Source organism: Eschrichtius robustus, chromosome 14 (genome assembly GCF_028021215.1).
Source record: "Eschrichtius robustus isolate mEscRob2 chromosome 14, mEscRob2.pri, whole genome shotgun sequence".
NCBI classification, from domain to species: Eukaryota; Metazoa; Chordata; class Mammalia; order Artiodactyla; family Eschrichtiidae; genus Eschrichtius; species Eschrichtius robustus.
In genome coordinates this window covers 17,333,302-17,355,660 of record NC_090837.1, presented here as the reverse complement: position 1 = coordinate 17,355,660, position 22,359 = coordinate 17,333,302, and the positions used below count along the sequence as shown (strand labels likewise).

The window sequence follows — 22,359 nt, the reverse complement described above, 5'->3', positions numbered from 1 at the left end:
TCTTCGTTGCCACACATGGGCTTTCTCTAGTTGCGGCAAGTGGGTGCTACTCTTCGTTGTGGTGCGCGGGCTTTTCATTGCGGTGGCTTCTCTTGTTGTGGAGCACAGGCTCTAGGCGCCTGGGCCTCAGTAGTTGTGGCACACGGGCTTAGTTGCTCCGCGGCATGCAAACCCACTGTCTTTTGATTAAGATTGCACACCTGGTCTCAGGACTTAATGAAGCTCAGGTTCTTTATGTCTCAGCATAGAAGGAATTCAGCAAGAGGCAAAGTGATAGGTAAGAAGTGGATTTATTTAGAGAGATACATTTCATAGACAGAATGCGGTCTGTCTCAAAAGGCAAGACCTGCCCTGGGAGAAACACACTCCACAGACAGAGTGTGGGCCCAAAATATGGGGTGGTTGGTTTTTATGGGCTGGGTAATTTCATAGGCGAATGAGTGGGAGGATTATTCCAACTATTTTGGAGAAAGGGCGGAGATTTCCAGAAACTGGACCACCACCGCCCACTTTTTGGCCTTTTATGGTCGGCCTCGGAACTGTCATGGCACGTGTGGGTGCATCGTTTAGCACAGGCTAATGTATTACAATGAGCGTAATGAGGCTCAAGGTCCACCGGAAGTCGAATCTTCCACCATCTTGGACCTAATTGGTTCTGACAAGTTTATGTCATATCTTCAAGGGCTCTGTCATTCTTTTGAAGGTGGTGCCCTGCCCCCTTCCCTCCTGTTTCAAATATACTTAATGCCACTGAACTGTATGGGTCAGTGGCATTAAGTATATTAAAAATGGTTAAAATGGTAAATTTCTGTCATGCATATTTTACCACAACTTTTTAAAAAGGGAATATGTGTAGACAAGCTGGCTGGCCCACGAGCAACCTCTCCTCTCTCTGGTGCTGGGCAACTCTAGGGTGTGTGTGTGTATGTATATATGTGTAGGGGGAGAAATCTTTGTGCTAAGGAGAGGTACAGAGAGGACACTTGATGTAAAGGCCGCATAATACATAGAGCATTCATCCCATTTGTGGGGGAAAAATACATAACTGAGCTATTCGGAGATGCAGAGGAAAAGGTCTGGAAAGATGTACCCAAACTACCCCCCCAGAAGGGGACTGTCACTTTTTATCATGAAGAGTGTATTTGAAACGTTTACAGAGTATAGATAAAACTTCTGAAAGTTTTTTTTTTTAATTTTCAAAGTGGACATTAAAACGTAAAACCACTTTAAAAAGTGAAAGTCACACACTGTATGAGTCTTTTTGCAACTCTACAGCTGGCAAGTGATTAGCATCCAAACTATGCCCATGGGACGATTACAAATCAATAAGGAAAAGATAACCCACAGAAGAAACAAAGGACATAAATGGCAATTCACAGCAGGGACCAGAATGGCCAATAAACAGTGAAAAGATGGGCAACTCCTCTAGCAACCAGGGATGCAAGTTAAAATCACAATCAGTTTGAAGAAAAATTGTCAAGTCTGATGGTACCAAGGGATGGACACTCCTCCCGTTAGGAGGCTGTGTGCTGATGGAACCACGGTGGAGAGCTGGCAAATATCTGTAAAGCCGAAGCAACAAACAGCCTGAAGCCAACAAGCCCACTTCTATTTAAATGCTCAGAAGATCTCACACTTGAACGAGGAGAGACAGTCTAGAATGTTCACTGCACCATGGTTTATAACAGAGAAAAACTGGAAACTACCTAAATATAGTATATGTATACAATGGGACACCATACAGCAATCAAAATAAATGAACTAGAGCTATGTGTATCAATGGGGAAAAAAGAATCTCTTAAAAAATATTCGGGGGGGCTTCCCTGGTGGCGCAACGGTTGAGAATCTGCCTGCCAATGCAGGGGACACGGGTTCGAGGCCTGGTCTGGGAGGATCCCACATGCCGCGGAGCAACTAGACCCGTGAGCCACAACTACTGAGCCTGCGCATCTGGAGCCTGTGCTCTGCAATAAGAGAGGCCATGACAGTGAGAGGCCCGCGCACCGCGATGAAGAGTGGCCCCCACTCGCCACAACTGGAGAAAGCCCTCACACAGAAACGAAGACCCAACACAGCCAAAAATAATAAATAAATAAATAAATAAATAAATAAAAATTAAAAAAAAAAAAATCGGTTTTTATAGAAAATGACGTGGGGCCATGATGCAAATCTCAACAAATTTCAAAGAATTTAAATAATGCAGAAAATGTTCTGAGACTACAATGCAATTAAGGCAAAAATCAATAGCAGTTGGGGGACCTCCCTGGCGGTCCAGTGGTTAAGGATCCGCTCCCACTACAGGGAGCGTAGGTTCGATCCCTGGTCGGGGAACTAAGATCCCACATGCCACACCACAGCATAGCCAAAAAAAAAAAAAAAAAGAAGAAAAGAAAAAGAAAAATCAATAGCGGTGGGTATGGAGTTGCCTTCTGGGGTGATGAAAATGTTCAGGAACTAGATAGCAGTGATAGTTACCAAACTCTGTACATGAACTAAATGCCACTGAATTGTACATTTTTTTTTAAGAAAAATGGTTAAAATGGTAATTTATTATTTTTTTGCAGAAGAGCAAGTCATTTATTAAAATTGGAATTCAGAGTGCACATGGGGGTGTACTGATCAGATTTGCATTTTAGAAAGCTCACTTTGCCATCATGCACAGGATAGTTCATCTTTTTTTAGTAACTTTTGTTATTGAAGTATAGTTGATTTACAATGCTGTGCCAATCTAAAATGGTAAATTTTATGTGATGTGTATCTTACCACTATTTTTTAAAAAATCAATAACAAAAAATACTGCAGAAACCCCATCTTAATAAAATAATACTCTTTCGGGACTTCCCTGGTGGCGCAGTGGTTAAGAATCTGCCCGCCAATGCAGGGGACACGGGTTCGAGCCCTGGTCCGGGAAGATCCCACATGCCGCGGAGCAACTAAGCCCGTGCACCACAACTACTGAGCCTGCGCTCTAGAGCCCGCGAGCCACAACTACTGAGCCCACATTCCACAGCTACTGAGCCCGCGCACCTAGAGCCCATGCTCTGCAACAAGAGAAGCCACCACAATGAGAAGCCTGAGCTCCACAACGAAGAGCAGACCCTGCTCACTGCGACTAGAGAAAGCCCGTGCACAGCAACAAAGACCCAACGCACCCAAAAATAAATAAATAAAATAATACTCTTTGAAACAACTGATAAGTCAAAGGAGAAAGCATAATGGAACTCAAAAAACTTAGTAATAATGAAAATACAATCTACTGAAATTTATGAAATGAAGCTAAAACCATGCTTAGAGAGAAATGCATAACTTTAAATTCATTCCTTAGAAAAAAGACTGAAAAAAACCAACGAACATTCATCCCAGGAAGCTGGGGGGGAAAAAAACAGCAAATTAAATCCAAAAAAATTAGAAGGAAACTATCAAATTAATTCAAAAACCACAATACTGAATGTCAATAGTCAAAAATTGGTATTTTAGAAAGATGATAAACCTCATCTTAATTAAGAACAAGATAAAACACTAATAGTCGAAGTCAGATATAAAATAGGGACTTCACTACACTATCACCGCCCAAAAATACACACCATGCATTTTATCACAGAGAAACCATCAGACTAATCTGGACAGAGGGACAGTCTACAAAATTAACCAGCCTGGACACTTTAAAAATGCCAATGTCACCAAAAACAAATTCAGTCTGAGAAACCGTCCTAGAATGGAAGAAACAAGAGACCCCTGAGCTAAATTCAACGTGTGATCCTGGACCTTAAACCACCATGAAGGGCATGGAGAGGACTGGCAAGTCGTGAGTTAGGTCTGCGGACCATGGTTAAGCTTCCCAGCTTTGGTAACTGTCCCCCTGATGTGTAAGTGAGTGTAAGTGACTGTCCTTATTCGTAGGAAACACACACTGGGCACAAAGTGACATGATGTCTGCGACCTACCTGCATTGTTCCAGTTCAAGGGGACCCAGGGCAGAGTTCAGCATTCAGTTCTGAGCTGGAGAAGCTTCAACTAAGAAAGGCCTGCTCCCTGTCAAAGCCAAGGGTTGGTGGTTGACTCTCCCCACCTCCTGTCCCCCGACAGGAGAGGGAGACCCCCAACCCATGAGAGCATCTGGAAGACCTGGAGCGCACAGACTGGACCTTGAGCGGAAACTGAGGACAGTACGGCCCTCTATGACCCTGAGGCTGAGGTTCTTCCCAGCCCCATCTAAGAAGCAGACGTCCAGCTGGGGCGGCCGCTGGGGAAACAGGCCTGTTCCCCGGCTGGGGCTGGTTCTGATGGCCCAGCCCTTTGCCCTGGAGAAGCGCTGTGGCTCTCGCTGGCCGCCTGGCCCTTCAAGGCCCAGAGGCTTTTCAACAGGTACGGCAGACTGGCCCGACCAAGACAGGAGGGGCCAGAGTCCCGAGCAGGAGAGCTGGGTTCCCAGCCTGGCGTCCCAACCTGGGATTGGGGCTCAGGTCGGGCTCTTCTGAGCCTCAAAGCTCCCTCCCCCTCCCCCTCCCCCTCCCCCACTGCCTAGAGGAAAGGCCCAGAGACAGCTTCAACCACGTGCCTGTCCCCTCACTCTCACCTGGGCCAGGAGCCAGGACTACCTCGCTGGAGGCGTCGTGGAGCCATCTGAACGCCGCTGCCCCTGTTCGTGGGGTCAGCGACTCAGGGAGAGGCCGCCCTTCGCCTGCCTCCCAGGTGGGATGGGTCAACCGTGGCTGCTTCGGGGGAGAAGCCTTGAATCCCAGCCTGCTCCCCGCACCCTCGGCTTGCACCCGAGCCCAGGGCCCCGCAGAGGTGTGAGCTAGCTGCTTACCCGGAGCAGGAGGCGGCGCAGACCACCAGGCCCCAGGGCGGCAGGGAAGCGGTCTCTGCGTGTCGTTAGCGGGATCCCTCTCCTGTTACCCCTCGCGCCCCGCCCGCCTGCGCAGTGGGGGAAAGCGGGCAGCAGCTGCGCCTGTCGGCCCCGCGGGGCCCGGCTCCTCCATCCCGCACACCTGGGCCAGGTGCCCAGAGCCAGGAGGCCCGCGCCGCCAACAGCGGCCCGTGGAGGCGTGTGCGCCCGGAGAGCCGCTGGTGAGGGAGTGTTTGCTCGGTCGGCCCTGGAGCGGGGCGAGGGCGGGCTGGAGGCTGCCTCCCTCGGCCGCGCGGCGCCCCTCACCCGCACCCCTGCACGTGAACCCGCGCGCGGCGAGAGCCCGCGCGGTTGGGCGCCCACTTGATGGTGTCTCCAACTGGTCAGGTTCCCGGCGCCTCTTCCCTCCAGAGACCTCACAGCAGTGGCAGGTCAGCTTCCCGGCCCTTCCCGCTCTGCGGAGGGCTGTCCGCACCTCTTCTGAAACTGTCTGCGGGCTCTTCCCGCCGCCCTCACCCCTCTGTTCCGTTTCTCCCCCAGCAGCTCCGCTCTCCACACCGCGCCACAGCGGTTAACAGCATGGGCTCCCGCGCAGAGGCACGTCGGCCCAAAGCCAGCCCCGCAGCACCAGGACCCAAACTGAGTCCTCCTTAAACCAGCTCCCTTGCTGAGCTGGTGATTAATCTCTATCCAAAACTTTGTCCCCTTTCTTATACCCTCTGGCCTCAATCCTGTGCTAACTGAACACTAATCAACCAGCGTCAGATGACTACAAACTGCTGTTGTCAATAACATTGTTAATGTGCTAAAACTGCTATCATAGATACCAATACCACACAAACTCAGGGTGTTTCTCCAGGGCAAGGTGAGTTCACAGACCCCTGAGCCATGGGCCACCCGGCCAGAGAATCCTAAGCCAGAGACATCCTGACTCCCGAAACTACCATTAATCACAGAAATGATTAATCCCAGCCTCTCCGTTCTTCCCCTTAAGAAACCCCCAACTCCAGTACCACCTGGAATGGATCTGAGGCTTGTCTCCACTCCATTGCTTGGGGCCTGCAATAAACACTGTATGTTCCTTCATCACAACCGGGTGTCAGCAGATTGGCTTTGCTGCATGTCGGGCGAGTGGACCTGAGTTGGATTTGATACAGGACCCTCTCACTACAGGCTCAGTGCTGGCCCTCGGTGAACAGATAGTAAGCAAAACAGACGCTTTCAAAGTCTCCATTTCCCCAGCTTTGCTCCTTCCCCTCTCCTCTCCCCCCCAGCCCCTCTGGCATCCTTCCTCCTGCCCTGAGGCTGGCGCTCACTCACCTGCCTGCCCACCCGCGGCCCTAACCTGGCTGGCCCTCCCTGCTCAGCAGTCCTAGACACCCAAGCCCTTATTCTCCTGAACTGCATCAACCCTGCTTCGTGCTGGAGCTCTCCCAGGGTGGAAATGGACCCTCCCGCTGCAGCCGGCTTCACATAATCACACACACACTCTCTCACACTCACACAGAGTGGGGGGTTTGCAGGAGAGCAGATTAAAGGACCATCTTTCCCTCCCCAGCAGCACCCAAGCAAGGACATGAGGGTCAGGGGACAGATACGCTTTATTACTTAGTTCCCACAGGTGATCATCCCACAGCACGAATCAGACCACCCACCTGCACTCATTTATACTTTACGAAGAACAGGTTAATGGGACGCAGGGCAGCTTCCACAATGACCCAGCCCTGAGGCTACAGGGCCTGAGAGAACACCACTCCTGCTTTGAGGCCTGGTCATTCCGGCCCCCACCGCACCCCACTCCTCCAGACCCCTGACCTCAGAGGAAAGAGTAGACACTGGGTCTCACGCTAAGCGCCAGGACCCACAGAAGAGAAATGGGGAGTCCCCAAGTGGTAATTTCTCTCTTCCCACGGCCCAGCCTCCAGACGAAGAGAGTAAGGCACAGTCGGTGGTGGAGAGGGAACAAAGCCAAGAACCTGAGCTGAGGACGGGCATCCTCAGACCACAGCCCCACTTTTCCTTTCTCCCAGGCAGCTTAGTCTGGGGCGGATAGAGCTGAGGGCGGCAAGTCCACCCAGAAGACTGGGTCTGGGGACCCTGGCGAGAGGAGGCGTGGCCCCCGCCCTTCTGCCCCACAGGCCTTGACTGGGAGTCAGGGGGAAGGCCACATGGCTCCTGCCCACTTTCCCCTGGTCCTCAGGCCAGCCTGGATCCCGGCGGGCACTCTCGGCCCTACCGAGGGTTCAGCTCCGGTAGCTCCTGAGCAGGTGGCCGGCGATCACCAGCCTCTGGATCTCACTGGTGCCTTCATAAATCTCAGTGATGCGAGCGTCACGGTAGTGCCGCTCGGCTGGCATCTCTGTCACGTAGCCCATGCCACCCAGGATCTGCATGGCCTAAGGCGGAAAGCAGGGGCTCAGGAGGAGAAGACCCCCACTCGAGGGGAAAAACAGGACAGGATCAGCCACACCGAAGGAATAGCCGGGGGAGGGGCAGCCGGCACACTCGCTGCTACTCAACCCTTGGGACCTCCCTCGCCCAGGCACCGGGGACACTCACCTGGTGGGTGATGGCAGTTGCGGCCTCCGAAGCAGCCAGCTTGGCCATTGCCGCCTCCTAACCACAGGGGATGGTGGCGTCAGAAACTCGACCTTGGGGGGAGCGCCCAGCACATGGCCCTCAGCAGGGTGGGCCTGGGGGAGCCACCCCTTGTAGCAATAAACCCACGGGCCCGAGGAACCAGGACCCCGCCCAGATGTTTCCCTCAGTCCCTCCACCACCAAAGCTCTGGGCCGTGCCCAGGGAGACCCCAGCCCCACGGCACCTTGATGAAAGGCCTCTTGTTATCCTTCAGCACCGCAGCGCGCCAGGTCAGCAGCCGGGCACTCTCCAGGGCCAGGGCCATGTCCGCCAACTTGAACTGCAACAACCCAGTCCCACCCCGGCAGGCAGTCGGTGTTTGCCCTCCCTCCCCTCTCCCTGCAAGACAGGAGGTAGGAGGGCAGAGGACACGGAAGCAGGTGAAAGCCATCTGGGAGGCAGAGGGGAAAGGCCAAAATTCTCTCCCTCCGCGGCATCGTGCCTCATTACCTGGATGACCTGCAGCTTGGTGAGGGGCGCCCCGAAGGCCGTGCGGTTCTCGGCGTAGTTCACAGCACAGTCGAGGGCAGCCTGGGCGATGCCCAGGGCCTGGGAGGCGATGCCGATGCGGCCCATGTCCAGGGTTTGCTGTGAGGACCGCCCTGTCAGTGGCCGGCCAGCCGGGCCCCAGGGCCTTGCCCCTGGGCCCCCACCCCCGCGGCTGGGCTCACCATGGCAATCTTGAAGCCCATCCCTGGCTCCCCCAGCACGTTGTCCTTGGGGACGCGACAGTCCTCGAAGATGAGGTTGGCAGTGGATGAGGCCCGGATGCCCAGCTTGTCTTCCTTCTTCCCTAGCGTGAGCCCAGGAGTTGGCATGGGAACCAGGAAGGCACTGATGCCCTGGAGGCCAGACACGCCCAGTGACTTTTTCACCTGCTCGAGGCCACGCCCCTCACACAAACCACCACAGCCACCAACTCCTGTCCCTTCCCTCCACCTCCCTCAGGACCTCACGGTGGTGACGCCCTCTGCCAGCTCCTCTGGGGAAGGCGCCGCCCAGGGAGGGAGAGGGACAGCGGCAAGTGCCCCAGAGCAAGAACAGCTCCATCAGACCAAGGAGATTTGGATCTAGAAACTCTGAACGTCTCACTGACCCTCCCTTCGGGGTCCCCACCTTGTTCTGCAAGGATCTGTCCGTGCTGGCGAAGACCACGGCGGCTGAGGCCTCCCAGGAGTTGGTGATCCAGGCTTTGGTGCCACTCAGGACCCACGAGTCACCGTCCGCCCAGGCAGTGGTGGCGGCGGCCCCCGCGTCGCTGCCGTTCCCTGCCCCACACGCAGACTCAGAGTCCACCGCCACCAGCTCACCCGGAACCCAGCCTCACCCCTGGCTGGTGAGCCAGGCCCGGGTCCAAGGGATCAGGGTCTGGCTCCTGAGAGAAGGCTCGAGGGCCGCACCGGCTCCCACAGCTCTCGGGGTGTGGGGATGGGGGCGATGTGACAGCTGGGTGTCTTCAAGCCAAAGGGACCCCAGGGCCCAAGTCCCTCCCTCCCAGCTCAGCCAAGGCGAGCCCCAGCTCTGTGGCGATCCCAGCAGCCAGAGCTCCACCCCAGGCCCTCACTCCTGCCCCTCCTGCCCTCCTGTCCCAGGAGGCAACGAGCAGCTGACCCAGCTCAGCACTGGCCCCAGCCTGAGTCTGTCACCCCGATTCTGAGGGGAGGGGACAGGGGCAGGCCCTGTCCCACGGTGATACCTGGTTCACTGAGGGCAAAGCAGCCAATTTTGTCGCCGCTGGTGAAAGGAGTGACCCACTGCTTCTTCTGCTCCTTGGAGCCAAACTTCAGGATGGGCCCCAAGTAGAGGGACTGGGGGGACAGTGCAGAGCGGTCAGAGGCCTTCCAGCCCAGAAACCTGCCCACCCGCGTACCCACCCCCAGGCCTCCTCTCTCCAGAGGCCCACGCAAGGGACCAGGTCCAGAGGCGGTCAGGGGCAGGGAGCCAAGGCCGGGCTGTGCCCCGGATGTGGGGCTACGTGGCAGAGGGCCTGCCCACCCACAGGAGCTTCCCCTCCACCGGTGTATCCAGGGCCCAGGCGCGAGACTCACGTTGTTGACGCTCATGATGACTCCAGTGGAGGCGCAGCCCCGGCTGATCTCCTCCATGGCGATGGCGTAGGCCAGGTAATCGAGGCCGGCACCGCCAAACTCCTCCGGCACATCCATGGCCATGAGCCCCAGCTCACCCATCTTCTTCACCTGGCCCCAGGGAAGGATGTCATGGCAAGGGCAGCTGCCGGGGGATGGTGCCCACCCTCTCCAACCCCAACCCTCCTGCCCCTGAGCCAGTGCCTGCAGAAATTCAGGTCACGTGGCCACATCCACCTACCCCGGGACCCCCGAGGCTAAGTCTGCAAGACAGCACCATTCATTCAAGCCGTCCTGTCCCCAAATTCCGCCCCAACTCTACCCTGTGTCTACAGACACAACCAGTGAGCAGGCAGAAGGCACAAGAAGGCTTTGGGGGCCTCTGAGGTAAGGAGCAGAGCAGGGCAGCACAGTGCCACACAGACCTTCTTTCAGTCCCTTACACGTACCACACTTCCCCTCCCCACCACAGGGCCCTTGCACATGCTGTTTCCTGTCAGTGATGCCCATTATCAACTAGTTATTATCTCCTCCCGTCCTTGGGGCTCAGCTCAAGCATCACTTCTGCTGCATGGCCATCTCTGACCTCACTGAGTCAAATCCTTCAATCACACGCTCCTGCGGCATCTGTGCCTCTCCTTAGTGGTGCTTGTGCAGCTGTAATTTCACACCTATTCATGTGCTTGTTCTGATTAAGGTCTTTCTCCGTGACCACGAGGGCAGAGAGAGTGCGGTTTTGTCCACTGCTATATTCCAATGCCAGTGAAACAATGAATAAAGGGGAAGAAGCTTGGAATTTTTGACTTGGAATACCAGTGGTGGTCATGGTTAATTATCAATGCCCAACGCTGAAAAATGCTTTATGTGTACTCTTCAATTTGAGTCTCGCCGAAGCTCTGTGAGGACAATGCTGAGTCAACCTCATGTCACAGGTGAGGAAACCAGAGCTCAGGGAGGTGAAGCAACCAGTTTGGGGCGGAGCTTGTAAGTGGTGGGGCTGGGACTGAAACCCAGCACTGACCCCAGGACCTCAACCAGCTCAGACCCTTCAGCAGGTTCCTAGGACAGATTCCTTACCCTCTGTCAGCCTGCTCCCCACCTGGGAAACAGGGACCACAACAGAACCTGCGTAGCTTTGAGACGAAACAACTAAAACCAATGGCCTCTAGGGAGCAGGCTGGGGTAGAAGAGGGACCACTGCTTTTCATTAGAAAATCATTTTAGGACTTCCCTGGTGGTGCAGTGGGTAAGAATCCGCCTGCCAATGCAGGGGACATGGCTTCGAGCCCTCGTCCGGGAAGATCCCACATGCTGCAGAGCAACTAAGCCCAGTGCGCCACAACTCCTGAGCCTGCGCTCTAGAGCCCACGAGCCACAACTACTGAGCCCACGTGCTGCAACTACTGAAGCCTGTGTGCCTAGAGCCCATGCTCCACAACAAGAGAAGCCACCGCAATGAGAGGCCCGCGCACCGCAACGAAGAGTAGCCCCCACTCGCCGCAACCAGAGAAAGCCTGTGCACAGCAACGAAGACCCAACGCAGCCAAAAATAAATAAATAAATAAATATATAAAAAAGAAAAAAAAAACAATCCGCCTGCCAATGCAGGGGACACGGGTTCAATCCCTGGTCCAGGAAGATCCCACATGCCGTGGAGCAACTAAGCCCGTGCGCCACAACTACTGAGGCCCACGTGCCTAGAGCCCGTGCTCCACAACAAGAGAAGCCACCACAATGAGAAGCCCATGCACCACAACGAAGAGTAGCCCCCGCTCACCACAACTAGAGAAAGCCTGCGTGCAGCAATGAGGATACAACGCAGCCAAAAATAAAATACACATAAATAAATTTATAAAAAGAAAATCATTTTATATCATTTGATTCCTGTAACCATGTTCTTAGACTATGCTGACTTCAATGAAGCAAATCAGTAAGAATGTCTGCCATATTTTCTCACTTGTCTATAATTAGTATTACTTCTGTGATTATAAAAGTTTGATTCCCCCCTTCCCCAAATAGTACTTACTTCATAGAACTGTTTCAAGGACTGAGACAACATATATATAAAATGCTGAGCCCAGTACCTGGCACGAGGTGAGTGATCGGTGAATGGCACTGTTTAAAAAATTTTATTGACGTATAGCTGATTTACAATGTTGTGTTAATTTCTGCTATACAGCAAAGTGACTCCGTTATACATCTATATAGTCTTTTTCATATTCTTTTCCATTATGGTTTATCACAGGATATTGAATATAGTTTCCTGTGCTATACAGTAGGACCTTATTGTTTATCCATCCTATATATAATAGTTTGGATCTACTAATTCCAAACTCCCAATCCTTCCCTCCCCTTGGCAACCACAAGTCTGTTCACTACGTCTGTGAGTCTGTTTCTGTTTTGTAGATAGCTTCATGTGTGTTGTATTTTAGATTCCACATATAAGTGATATCACATGGTATTTGTCTTTCTCTGACTTACTTCGCTTAGTATGATGATCTCTAGGTCCATCCATGTTGCTGCAAACGGCATTTCATTCTTTTTAATGGCTGAGTAGTATTCCATTGTATATATGTACCACATCTTCTTTACCTATTCGTTGGTTGATGGACATTTAGGTTGTTTCCATGTCTTGGCTATTGTAAATAGTGCTGCTGCTATGAACACAGAGGTACATCTATCTTTTCAAATTATAGTTTTGTCTGGGTATAAGCCCAGGAGTGGGATTGCTGGATCACATGGTAGCTCTATTTTTAGTTTTTTAAGGAACCTCCATACTGTTCTCCATAGTGACTACACCAATTTACATTCCCACCAACAGTGTAGGAGGGTTCCCTTTTCTCCATACGCTCTCCAGCATTTATTATTCGTAGACTTAATGATGGCCATTCTGACCGGTGTGAGGTGGTACCTCATTGTAGTTTTGATGGGCAGTTCTCTAAGAATTAGCAATGATGAGCAAGTGAACAGCATTTATTATCGTTAAGTGACTGATAAGTTCTTGTCTTGACAGTGATGTCTGGGAGGAGGGGCACTGGTGAATCTGCTGAACTTCCATAATGATTTGCGTCCCTCTATGAAACTGCTTGTTTGATTCTGCCTTGAGTTGTTCCCATGGGAAACTCTTGTAAGACTCTAAGCTTGGGGTGGGCCTGACCATGCTCAGGGTCTCCCGTGTAACACAGGGGAGGAGACGGCCAGTGCGTGGGAGGCAGAATGACAGCCCCCCAAAGACGAGCACGTCCTAATCCCCAGGACCTGTGAATATGTTTCCTCACGTGGCAAAAGGGACTCTGCAGGTGAGATTAAGTGAAGGATCGTGAGGTGGGGGGCTGCCCTGGATGATCCAGGGAGGCTAATGTCATCGCAGGGTCCTTGTAAGGGAAAGAGGGAGACAGGAGGGGCAGAGAAGGAGATGGGACAATGAAAGCAGAGGCTGGAGTGACCGGGATGCTGGCTGGAGGGGTGCGGGCCACGAGCCAAGGAATGCAGGCGGCCACTAGAAGCTGGGAAAGGCAAGGACGTGATTCTCCCCTAGCGCCACCAGAAGGGACGCAGGCCTGCCCACACCTTGATTTGAAGCCCAGAGAGACCCACTTTGGATTTCTGCCCTCCAGGAACTGTCAGATACTAAATGTGTACTATTCTAAGCCACTGAGTCTGTGGTAATTTGTTACAACAGCAACGGGAAGCTAGTACACAGTGATAAATGGGACTCAGAGCTCCCAGGGATGTGTCATTTCAAGAATCGCTTAAAAAAATTCTGTGGTCACCGCGCACCTGGGGCCAGCGGGGCGATGCTGCTCAGAAAAGCTGCATCATTGCAGCCGGGAGGAATCAAGGAGCGGGTGGGCGTGGACAGGAGACAGTGGTTCAGGCAGCGTCGTCTCTGAACAGGACCCGGAGACTCACAAAGCCCTGTGCCAGCACGAGCGTGGCCTCAGAACAGAGCCCCTTTCTTTTTTTTTTTTTTTTTTAATTTTTTTTGTTTTTTGGCTGCACTGCACAGAATGCGGGATCTTCATCCCCTGACCAGGGATCGAACCCATGCCCCTGCACTGGAAGCGCAGAGTCTTAACCACTGGACCGCCAGGGAAGTCCCAGAGCCCCTTCTGAACCCACACTTAGGGCCTGCAACAAACCTATTCCAGGGTGGAATAGTGTTTTATGGGGAATGCCTGTGCTGGGTCAGGAGCCAGGGTCATATTCTACCAGGTGCCAGAAATACGCAGGGTCCCCAAGATTCATGCTCAGGCCTGGACAGGAACCCCGCTGAAGGGCTTTCTCTGGCCAAACAGCAAAAGAGACTGAGTTAAAAAAAAACGCCCCGGACTTCCCTGGTGGCGCGGTGGTTAAGAATCCACCTGCCAATGCAGGGGACACAGGTTCAAGCCCCGGTCCGGGAAGATACCACATGCCGCGGAACAGCTAAGCCCATGAGCCACAACCACTGAGTCCGTGTGCCACAACTACTGAAGCCCGCGCGCCTAGAGCCCGTGCGCCACAACAAGAGAAGCCACCGCAATGAGAAGCCCGCGCACCGCAACAACGAGTAGCCCCCTCTCGCCACAACTAGAGAAAGCCCGCACACAGCAACGAAGACCAAGCACAGCCAAAAATAAATAAATAAATATATATTTAAAAAAAAAAAAGCCCCAATTGTCTCACCTTACACGCACCACCCAGCTTCCCTGGACACTAAGACCCACCCCCTCTTCAGCCTCTATCTCCAGTACACAACCCTGGGATAAACGACAGATCAGCCGATCACACCATGATGCCATTTCACCCCAAGAAACAGAACAGGAACCAAAATTCCCAGACGGAGTGTAGGCAGGACAAGGACTACCCCATTTTCCTGTTACGGAAGGGGGCTCACGTGCAGATGCTGCCACTCCCGGGACACCTGGATGGAGAAGCCAGAACTCCTGGCACTGGTCTCTCTACACCACACCGCTGCCCCCTGGCTCTCCTGACAGTTCTCTCTGTCTGAATAAAAAGCTGTAGGAGTTCACAATGACTGCACCCAAGCGACTTCACTAGCATGCTATTTCCCCCAACCTTTCTCATTCTGAAGTATATCTTGAGATTTCTGGCAATATGCCATGGCCAGCTGCAGGAACATTCTAGAAAAAAATTGGAGACACGGACTTCCCTGGCGGTCCAGTGGTTAAGACTCCATGCTTCCACTGCAGGGTCCACAGGTTGGATTCCTGGTTGGGGAACTAAAATCCCACATGCCGCATGGCGTGGCCACAAAAAAAAAAAAAAAAAAAAAATTGGAGACAATGGCAGTGGAGAGAAAAGACAGTACAATCAAAAAGAAGAAGAAATCAGGGACTTCCCTGGTGGAGCAGTGGTTAAGAATCCGCCTGCCAATGCAGGAAACATGGGTTCGAGCCCTGGTCCAGGAAGAAGATCCCACATGCCGCAGAGCAACTAAGCCCGTGCGCCACAACTACTGAGCCTGCGCTCTAGAGCCCGCGAGCCACAACTACTGGAGCCTGCGCGCCTAGAGCCCGTGCTCCGCAACAAGAGAAGCCACCGCAATGAGAAGCTGGTGCACCGCAACGAAGAGTAGTCCCCGCTCGCTGCAACTAGAGAAAGCCCGCGTGCAGCAATGAAGACCCAATGCAGCCAAAAATGAATAAATAAATAAATAAACTTATAAAAAAAGAAATCAAAAACAAAATAAAAAGCAGCAGCACACACACACAAAAAGACCATATGTTCAGTTGTATAAATCATTTCTGATCTAAGTATGCTGATGGTAACTGGCTAACAGCTGCCAGGCTCCCTAATATTTTCCTCTAGCAGCCTGACCTTCAGAGTGACCTCAAGGGGAACCCCTCAGAGCTGCTACCCACGGTGGTCACTCTCGGTCCCCTGTGTCTGTGAACCGGGAGTCCGGATCTGCATCCCTGACTGGGCCAAGCCTGGTGGTCTCCAAACTCCCAAGAGAAAATGTGAGAAAGAGAAGGACCCCTTTCCTAGCAGAGTGAGCCTTCAGCACCTGCTGCCTTCATATTTGGGACACGTTTAGAGGGCACTTCACATAAAAATAGTGCTTTTAAGTCACTTCTAAAGCTCACATATTTAAAAAATCAAAGTTGTCCTGGGACAAAGTCCCAGGGAGTCTGGGACTTCCCACCAGGGAAGTCCCGGACTCCTTTTAGAGAATCAAATTCCCTAACTTGTTGAAAATTTGTTGCTTTATTCAAGGGGAAGGGGCCGCGGGAGCCACCTCCGCAGTTCCCGCACTGGGTCAGTGTGTGCTAAGTGCTGGGACAATAAGGACATTCAGGATGACTTAACCATAAAATTCAAGTCCATAAAGTTCAGCAAACATCTGCTGAATGCCAAGCACTTACGGAGGGCGAGGAGGTAGGGGCGTAAACAAGACCAATCCCGGCCTTCAGGGAGGCAACTGTGGGAAATAACTGCGACATAGGATACACACCATCACATGACAAGCACACTCAGAGAATTAGGGATTATGAACGAACGCTCCTGAAACACAGAGAGATGAATGCTTGCCGGGAGAGGTGAGAGGCGGTGCCATTCAGGGGACACTTCCGGGGTGGAATTCACAGAAGTCTGTGCACATGAGGAAGAAGAAAAATGGACTATGATTTGAGAGGTTTCTATGTGGTTAACTATCATCTGAGACAGAGCAAGAGGACGAAGAGCACGTTTTGCACCTGATATATTAAAGTTACTCAATAAGGGACTTCCCTGGCGGCGCAGTGGTTAAGAATCCGCCTACCGATGCAGGGGACACAGGTTCGAGCCCTGGTCCGGGAAGATCCCACATGCCACGGAGCAACTAAGCCCGTGCGCCACAACTACTGAGCCTGTGCTCTAGAGCCCACGAGCCACAACTACTGAGCCCGTGTGCCACAACTACTGAAGCCCACGTGCCACAACTACTGAAGCCCGTGTGCCACAACTACTGAAGCCCACACGCCTAGAGCCCGTGCTCCACGAGAAGCCACAGCAATGAGAAACCTGAGCACAGCAAACGAAGAGTGGCCCCCACTCACCGCAACCAGAGAAAGGCCCACACGCAGCAACGAAAACCCAACGCAGCCAAAAATAAATAAATAAAATAAAATAAATTAATTTAAAAAAAAAGTTACTCAATAAACATTCACTGAGTGAAGGAAAAGAAACTGGGTTCAGTTTCATACATAAAAATATGCACATATAGGGACTTCCCTGGCAGCCCAGTGGTTAGGACTCCACGCTTCCACTGCAGGGGCCCAGGTTCCATCCCTGGTCAGGGAACTAAGATCCCACAAGATGCTCAGTGCAGCCAAAAAAAAAAAAAAATGCACATATACATTTCCAGGTTCCGGAGTCCAAAGCTGGTTTGGAAACACCATTCTATTTCCTATTTCCCTTTATAACATAATAGCATTATAAATTCATAACTGTTTCTTTTTTTTTTTTTTTCCTCGGGGGCAGGGGTTAGGTTTGGACACAGAAAGAGTAAAGTTCCGCTTAGATTACAAAACAAGCCAAGTGAGCAGAAACTGGCACTAGCCTTCCACCTCCTTCGTGGCCTACCCACCTCTCAATTCTTCTCCCCTTGACTCTTCCCCAGTAAATCCACTTTTCTTGGGGGAAAAAAATTCTTCAGGAAAAAAATATTAGAAATCACTAACTAGGGACTTCCCTGGTGGTCCAGCGGGTAGGACTCCGCACTCCCAATGCAGAGGGCCCGGGTCGATCCCTGGTCGGGGAACTAGATCCGCATGCATGCCGCAACTAAAAGATCCCAAATGCCGCAACTAAGACCCGGTGCAGCTAAAGTAAATAAATAAATTTTTAAAAAGAAGAAAAAAAAAAGAAAGAAAGAAATCACTAACTAAGCATCTCCTGTAGGCTGGGGGGAGCGGGGGAGCTCAGAGTCTACATCTGGCTCCTCCAATCCCAGCTGTGTGACTGCTGACCAAGAAATGTAACCCCTGGCTTCAGTTTCCTCATCTGAAGACTGGAGATCAATGAAGTAACTGCCTCAGGGTGTTTTGTTGACGATTTAATGGATAAGCACCTGGAATACAGTAACCCCCAAATGATAGTTACTCCTGTTACTATTACTATCGTCATTTTAAAACACTAGTGGACACACAGCACAGGGAGATCAGCTCGGTGCTTTGTGACCACCTAGAGGGGTGGGATAGGGAGGGTGGGAGGGAGGGAGACGCAAGAGGGAGGAGATATGGGGATATATGTATATGTATAGCTGATTCACTTTGTTATAAAGCAGAAACTAACACACCATTGTAAAGCAATTATACTCTAATAAAGATGTTTAAAACAAAATAAAAATTAAAAAATAAAACACTAGTGGTATTATTTTTAATTTTGCAACCTGCCCTATTATCCCTGTGTCTACTGCTTTGATCCTTCTGCCTGTTTAAGCCCTGGATTCCCTTCTGTAATGGGGGGAGCTGAGCACTACCCACAGTAACAGAGAGTGATAAAAGCAAAAAGCCAACCGGCTTCAATCCTTAGCGAAGGGAAACATTGAGCAACCTCTGCATCCCATCAGCCACCAAAACGACAGAGTCCAGTTTGTGTGGGGCAGGGGCAAGATCAGAAGATCTATTTCTCCGGGAGCTCTACGACCTCAGGCAATTCCTACAACTGCTCCTACATCCTCTAGACAAAGGAAATAATAGCAGGACTCCTGATAACCTAATCAGATTACAGATATGAAAACACCTGTCCAAGATAAAGCCAAATAAATGCTATCACTACCCTGAGCTAGGTCATGCATTCAGCAAGTCTGGACTGAGCAGCCTCTGGGTGCCAGAATGTGCCAGAAGGAAGGAGGCTGATGCTTTTGATCTCTTCCTTCCACATCCATTTCTGCCACTACTTAGTGGCAGGATTAATCTGCAAACTTCCCCGCCCTATAAAGCAAGTAAGAGATTACAAAGCCAGAGGACTGGTGAAGAGTTGGTTGGTAGAAAGCCTGTTTCTACTGCCAGCTTTCTTGCACAAAGCAAGTCTATGTCTGTAATATAATAAGTATTATAATTTGAGGGAATATAGGAAAAATAAATCAAGCGGTCTGTCATTTGGCCAGAAAAGCCCCAATATACAGCCACGTCTTGGACAACTGCTCTGAGGGCAGCACCAGAGCGTGGCGGTATGGAGGATACAGGGGTAGTTTAGGCCCTTGACGATAAAATTCCCGATTAGAACAGGGCTTCCCAGCTGGGCTTCTGGGACAAGCACGTGGCTAGTGGATGGAGCAGGGTTTTGGAGCCAGTCACACCAGGTCTACCGGTCCATAGACAGTATGCCTTGGAAAATCACTTCACCTCTCTGTGCCTCAATTTTCTCAACTGTAATAAAAATAATAATAGTATTAATAGCTTCTGGTTTTCAAGTACCAGGCACCATGAACTTGACATATGTGATCTCCCACAATCCTTGTAAGCATTCCAGGAAGCCAAATGGAGATTAGATGTGCAGCTGGGGATGTCCTCGGGACTAAATGAGATGACATGATTTCAATGCTTAACACCTAAACGTTGCCCAACTAATTTTGGTGCTCAGAATGCCACTTGCCTAACCCACTTTGAGCTCCTTGGGTATTCCCACAGTCCAGGCACAGTGCCCGATACATTGTGAACACACAACATTCACTAAGCTGGAAAAGTGGCCCCAGAGCCTATGAGGCATGTTAATGGTGATCACAACTCCTGAATTCCTCAGAATGGAAAACAGGCGTGGAGAAGAGGCCAGTAAGACTGGCTCTTTCACAAGTTATGTACTCAACAAATATCTATTGAGTCTACTGTGTGCCAGACATCTTGCCAAGCCAGGGGATGGAGACAACAGAAACATCTCAAACTTGTCATTACAGACGGAGTGATGCAATGGCACGGGCAGGAGGGCACTGACTGGGACCTCAGCAGCTGGCAGAAGACAGACTTGGGTTCAAACTTTAGCTCTGTAACTCATTAGCTCCATGACCTTGGGCACATTATTTAATCCTCTCATCAATCTGAGTTTCATCAACTGTACAAAAGGGTATGTAATAATGGCACCTTCATCTCATAGGACAGTTTTAAGAAACAGATAAGCTAGGGACTTCTCTGGAGGTCCAGCGGTTAAGAATCCGAGCTTCCACCACAGGGGGGCGCGGGTTCTCTCCCTGGTCGGGGAGCTAAGATCCCGCATGGCGCGTGGTGCGGCCAAAAAAAAAAAAAAAGAAACAGATGAGCTAACCCATCAGAACTCAGGACAATGTCCAGCACATGGTCAGCATTGTATAAGCGTTAACTATTACTATCAACACAACGCCCAGTACGTAGTAAGCATATCAACCATCCACCATTATTACTGTTATTCCAGAAGTTACATCCTGGCTATAGGCCTCATGCTGGACAAGGGAAACCTCCAGGGCATTTTCTGGGTCCCAGGAACACCCCCCCCCAACTTAGGGTTCCTTGATTGCAGTCCCAGTGCCCCTGGCTGTCACCATCACCAGTCATCCTGGAGCTGATGGCACCTGTACTCTTAAACTCTCACCTGAGCCGCCGGGAAGCGATGTTCCTTGTCCACCTGGGCCGCGATGGGAAAGAGCTCCTTCTCAGCAAAGTCCCGGCACGTCTGACGAAGCATCTGGTGTGTCTCGGGCAGTTCCACAGACTGGTAGATGGTATGTAAGCAACGCCAGTCCCAAGGCCGGAGAGCTGCCAACGAGAAGAAGAGTAGTCAGTGGAAGGGGAATGTAAGAGGTCTTGCGTAGTAGTAATAATAATAATAATAGTAGTGATCCACTAACTGGGTGGTTCTCCACCACGGATGGTTTTGTCCCCCAAGGGACATCTGGCAATGTCTGGAGACATTTTTGGTTGTCTCAACCAAAGGGTGGTATGGAGTGGGTAGAGGCCAGGAATACTGCTAAACATTGTACAGGACAGATACCACGACAAAAAATTATAGGCCCAAAATGTTGATAGCGCTGCTGTTGGGAATCCCACTGAATGTTTACCATGCTTGCTAAATACTGTGTACAACGATCCCACTCAATCACCAGTATAACACCAATAATAGTAAGAGCACAGCTCTGTGACCTCAGGTGGGGATCCTAACTTCACAGGTTTCTCTAAATGTGGAGGACAGCAGTACTCAGCTCCAGGGCTGGGAGGATGAGATACTGACTGCAGCACTTAGCACGGGGCCTGGCAGAGACAGCTCTCAAAGAGCGTCCCCTTTATTATTATTCAGGGTGAGTGGGTCTTGACCAGGCAAAGGAAGCCCTGGCTACAGGTGTCACTGCTGCTACAGCTGGAGAGAAATGAGAAGATGGGAAAGGTACTGTATGCAATCAGCCACAAGCGCTAATACTGAGCACCTGTAATATGCCAGGCACCTGTGATTTAATCCTTATAACGACTCTATGAGAACAACAGTATTACTGTCGTCATTTTACACAAGGGCCAGCTGAGGCTGACAGGGGCCCAAGGTCACAGAAGCACAGTCTGGGTTCAATCCCAGGGCTGGCTCCTGAGGAATGGCGCACCCTGAACCTCCGCTGAAGGTGCAATGAAGGGAGGGGAATGTGGGTGTAGCGGTGAAAACTGGGCTGGGAGTGGGGGGGTCAGAGCCAGGTAGCGGGGCCACGCAGGCGCAAGGAGCAGCCCAACTGGGGCAAAGGCCGCGCGTTGCCGGAGGGGCACCGCCAGCCCGCCTGCGTCAGGCGAGAACCGGCCTCCGGGACCCACGCCCGCCCGGCCCGCCCCGGACCGGAGCGCACTCACCTCCGCGGACGGGGCCGCAGGCCCGGGCGAGCAGCGCGGCGGCCATGGAGGACGGAGACCGGTGACTGCACCAGATTTCTTCCCGGCGACCTCGGGCCGCGAGCGCGGGTTCCGGGCTGCGGGGGCGGGGCCGGCGCGCGCTCGCGCTCCGGGGGCGGGGCCTGCCTCGGGTCCTCCTGAGCCCCGCCTCCCTCCCAGGAGATATATCAAACTGTCCCGGGTTTGGGGGAAGTCTCCGAAGTCGGTTCCAGGCCGATCTTAAAGCTCTTCGAGGGGGGGAGGGGGGCCTATCTCTCCTAAAATCCAATTCCGTGGCCTAAAAAGCCCTATCTGGCCTTCCCCCGCCTCCCTCCCCGGCCCCACGCCCGCCATGCCCTTGCTGTAGCCTCACAGGGCAGCTTTTCTCCAATACTCGTAGCTGGTTCCTGCCTCCAGACCTTTGCAGTCACCGTTCCCTCAGCTGGAACTCTCCTTCCCTTCATCACTCGCTGAGGCGGCCCTGACCACAGGAGGCCAGTGTTTCCCCCCACACACTCTCCATCCCGTTGTTTTATTTATTCCTGGCACGTAGCATCTGAAATCTTATCAAGTCCCCTATAAGTCTGAGCGCCAAGAGGGGCAAGGGTCTTGTCTTGCGCTGGTGCTCATTATGTAGACATGGGGAGTTGGGTTGCTGGGAGGTTGTGCAGGTGGGGTGGCACTGCTGCTTCCCTGTTCCATTGTGGTCCCACCGTCTCACTCCCAATTGGGGGGCAGAGCCCCCCACCCCACCCCTCCACCGGGAGCAGGGGGCACTGGTCTTAGCGTCCGTCAGGACGCCTTCACCCTGCCCAAAAAACTACGGCGGGGGGCTTCCCTGGTGGCGCAGTGGTTAAGAATCTGCCTGCCAATGCAGGGCACACGGGTTCGTGCCCTGGTCTGGGAAGAACCCACATGCCGCGGAGCAACTAGGCCCGTGAGCCACAACTACTGAGCCTGCGCGTCTGGAGCCTGTGCT

At 52.1% G+C, this 22,359-nt stretch overlaps 1 protein-coding gene across 1 annotated transcript; it reads right to left on the bottom strand.

Moving 5' to 3' along the window:
- Positions 1 to 6,432: 6,432 nt before the first annotated feature.
- Positions 6,433 to 21,480, bottom strand: ACADS (acyl-CoA dehydrogenase short chain). The gene is made up of 10 exons (XM_068563419.1): positions 21,363 to 21,480; positions 20,128 to 20,291; positions 9,538 to 9,687; positions 9,186 to 9,297; positions 8,606 to 8,757; positions 8,161 to 8,331; positions 7,940 to 8,077; positions 7,674 to 7,769; positions 7,409 to 7,465; positions 6,433 to 7,245 (listed from the first exon to the last, which is right to left on the bottom strand). The coding sequence occupies exons 1-10, from the start codon at positions 21,406 to 21,408 to the stop codon at positions 7,093 to 7,095; spliced, it is 1,239 nt and encodes a 412-aa protein (XP_068419520.1). The 5' UTR covers positions 21,409 to 21,480; the 3' UTR covers positions 6,433 to 7,092.
- Positions 21,481 to 22,359: the final 879 nt, after the last annotated feature.

Excerpts from the sequence above, each read along its gene's own strand:
- ACADS (XM_068563419.1), bottom strand. The coding sequence starts at position 21,408 with ATGGCCGCCGCGCTGCTCGCCCGGGCCTGCGGCCCCGTCCGCGGAG. Across the intron at positions 9,298-9,537 it reads TCATCATGAGCGTCAACAAC|TCCCTCTACTTGGGGCCCAT; the intron begins GTGAGTCTCGCG and ends CTGTCCCCCCAG. Across the intron at positions 8,078-8,160 it reads TGGGCTTCAAGATTGCCATG|CAAACCCTGGACATGGGCCG; the intron begins GTGAGCCCAGCC and ends CGGTCCTCACAG.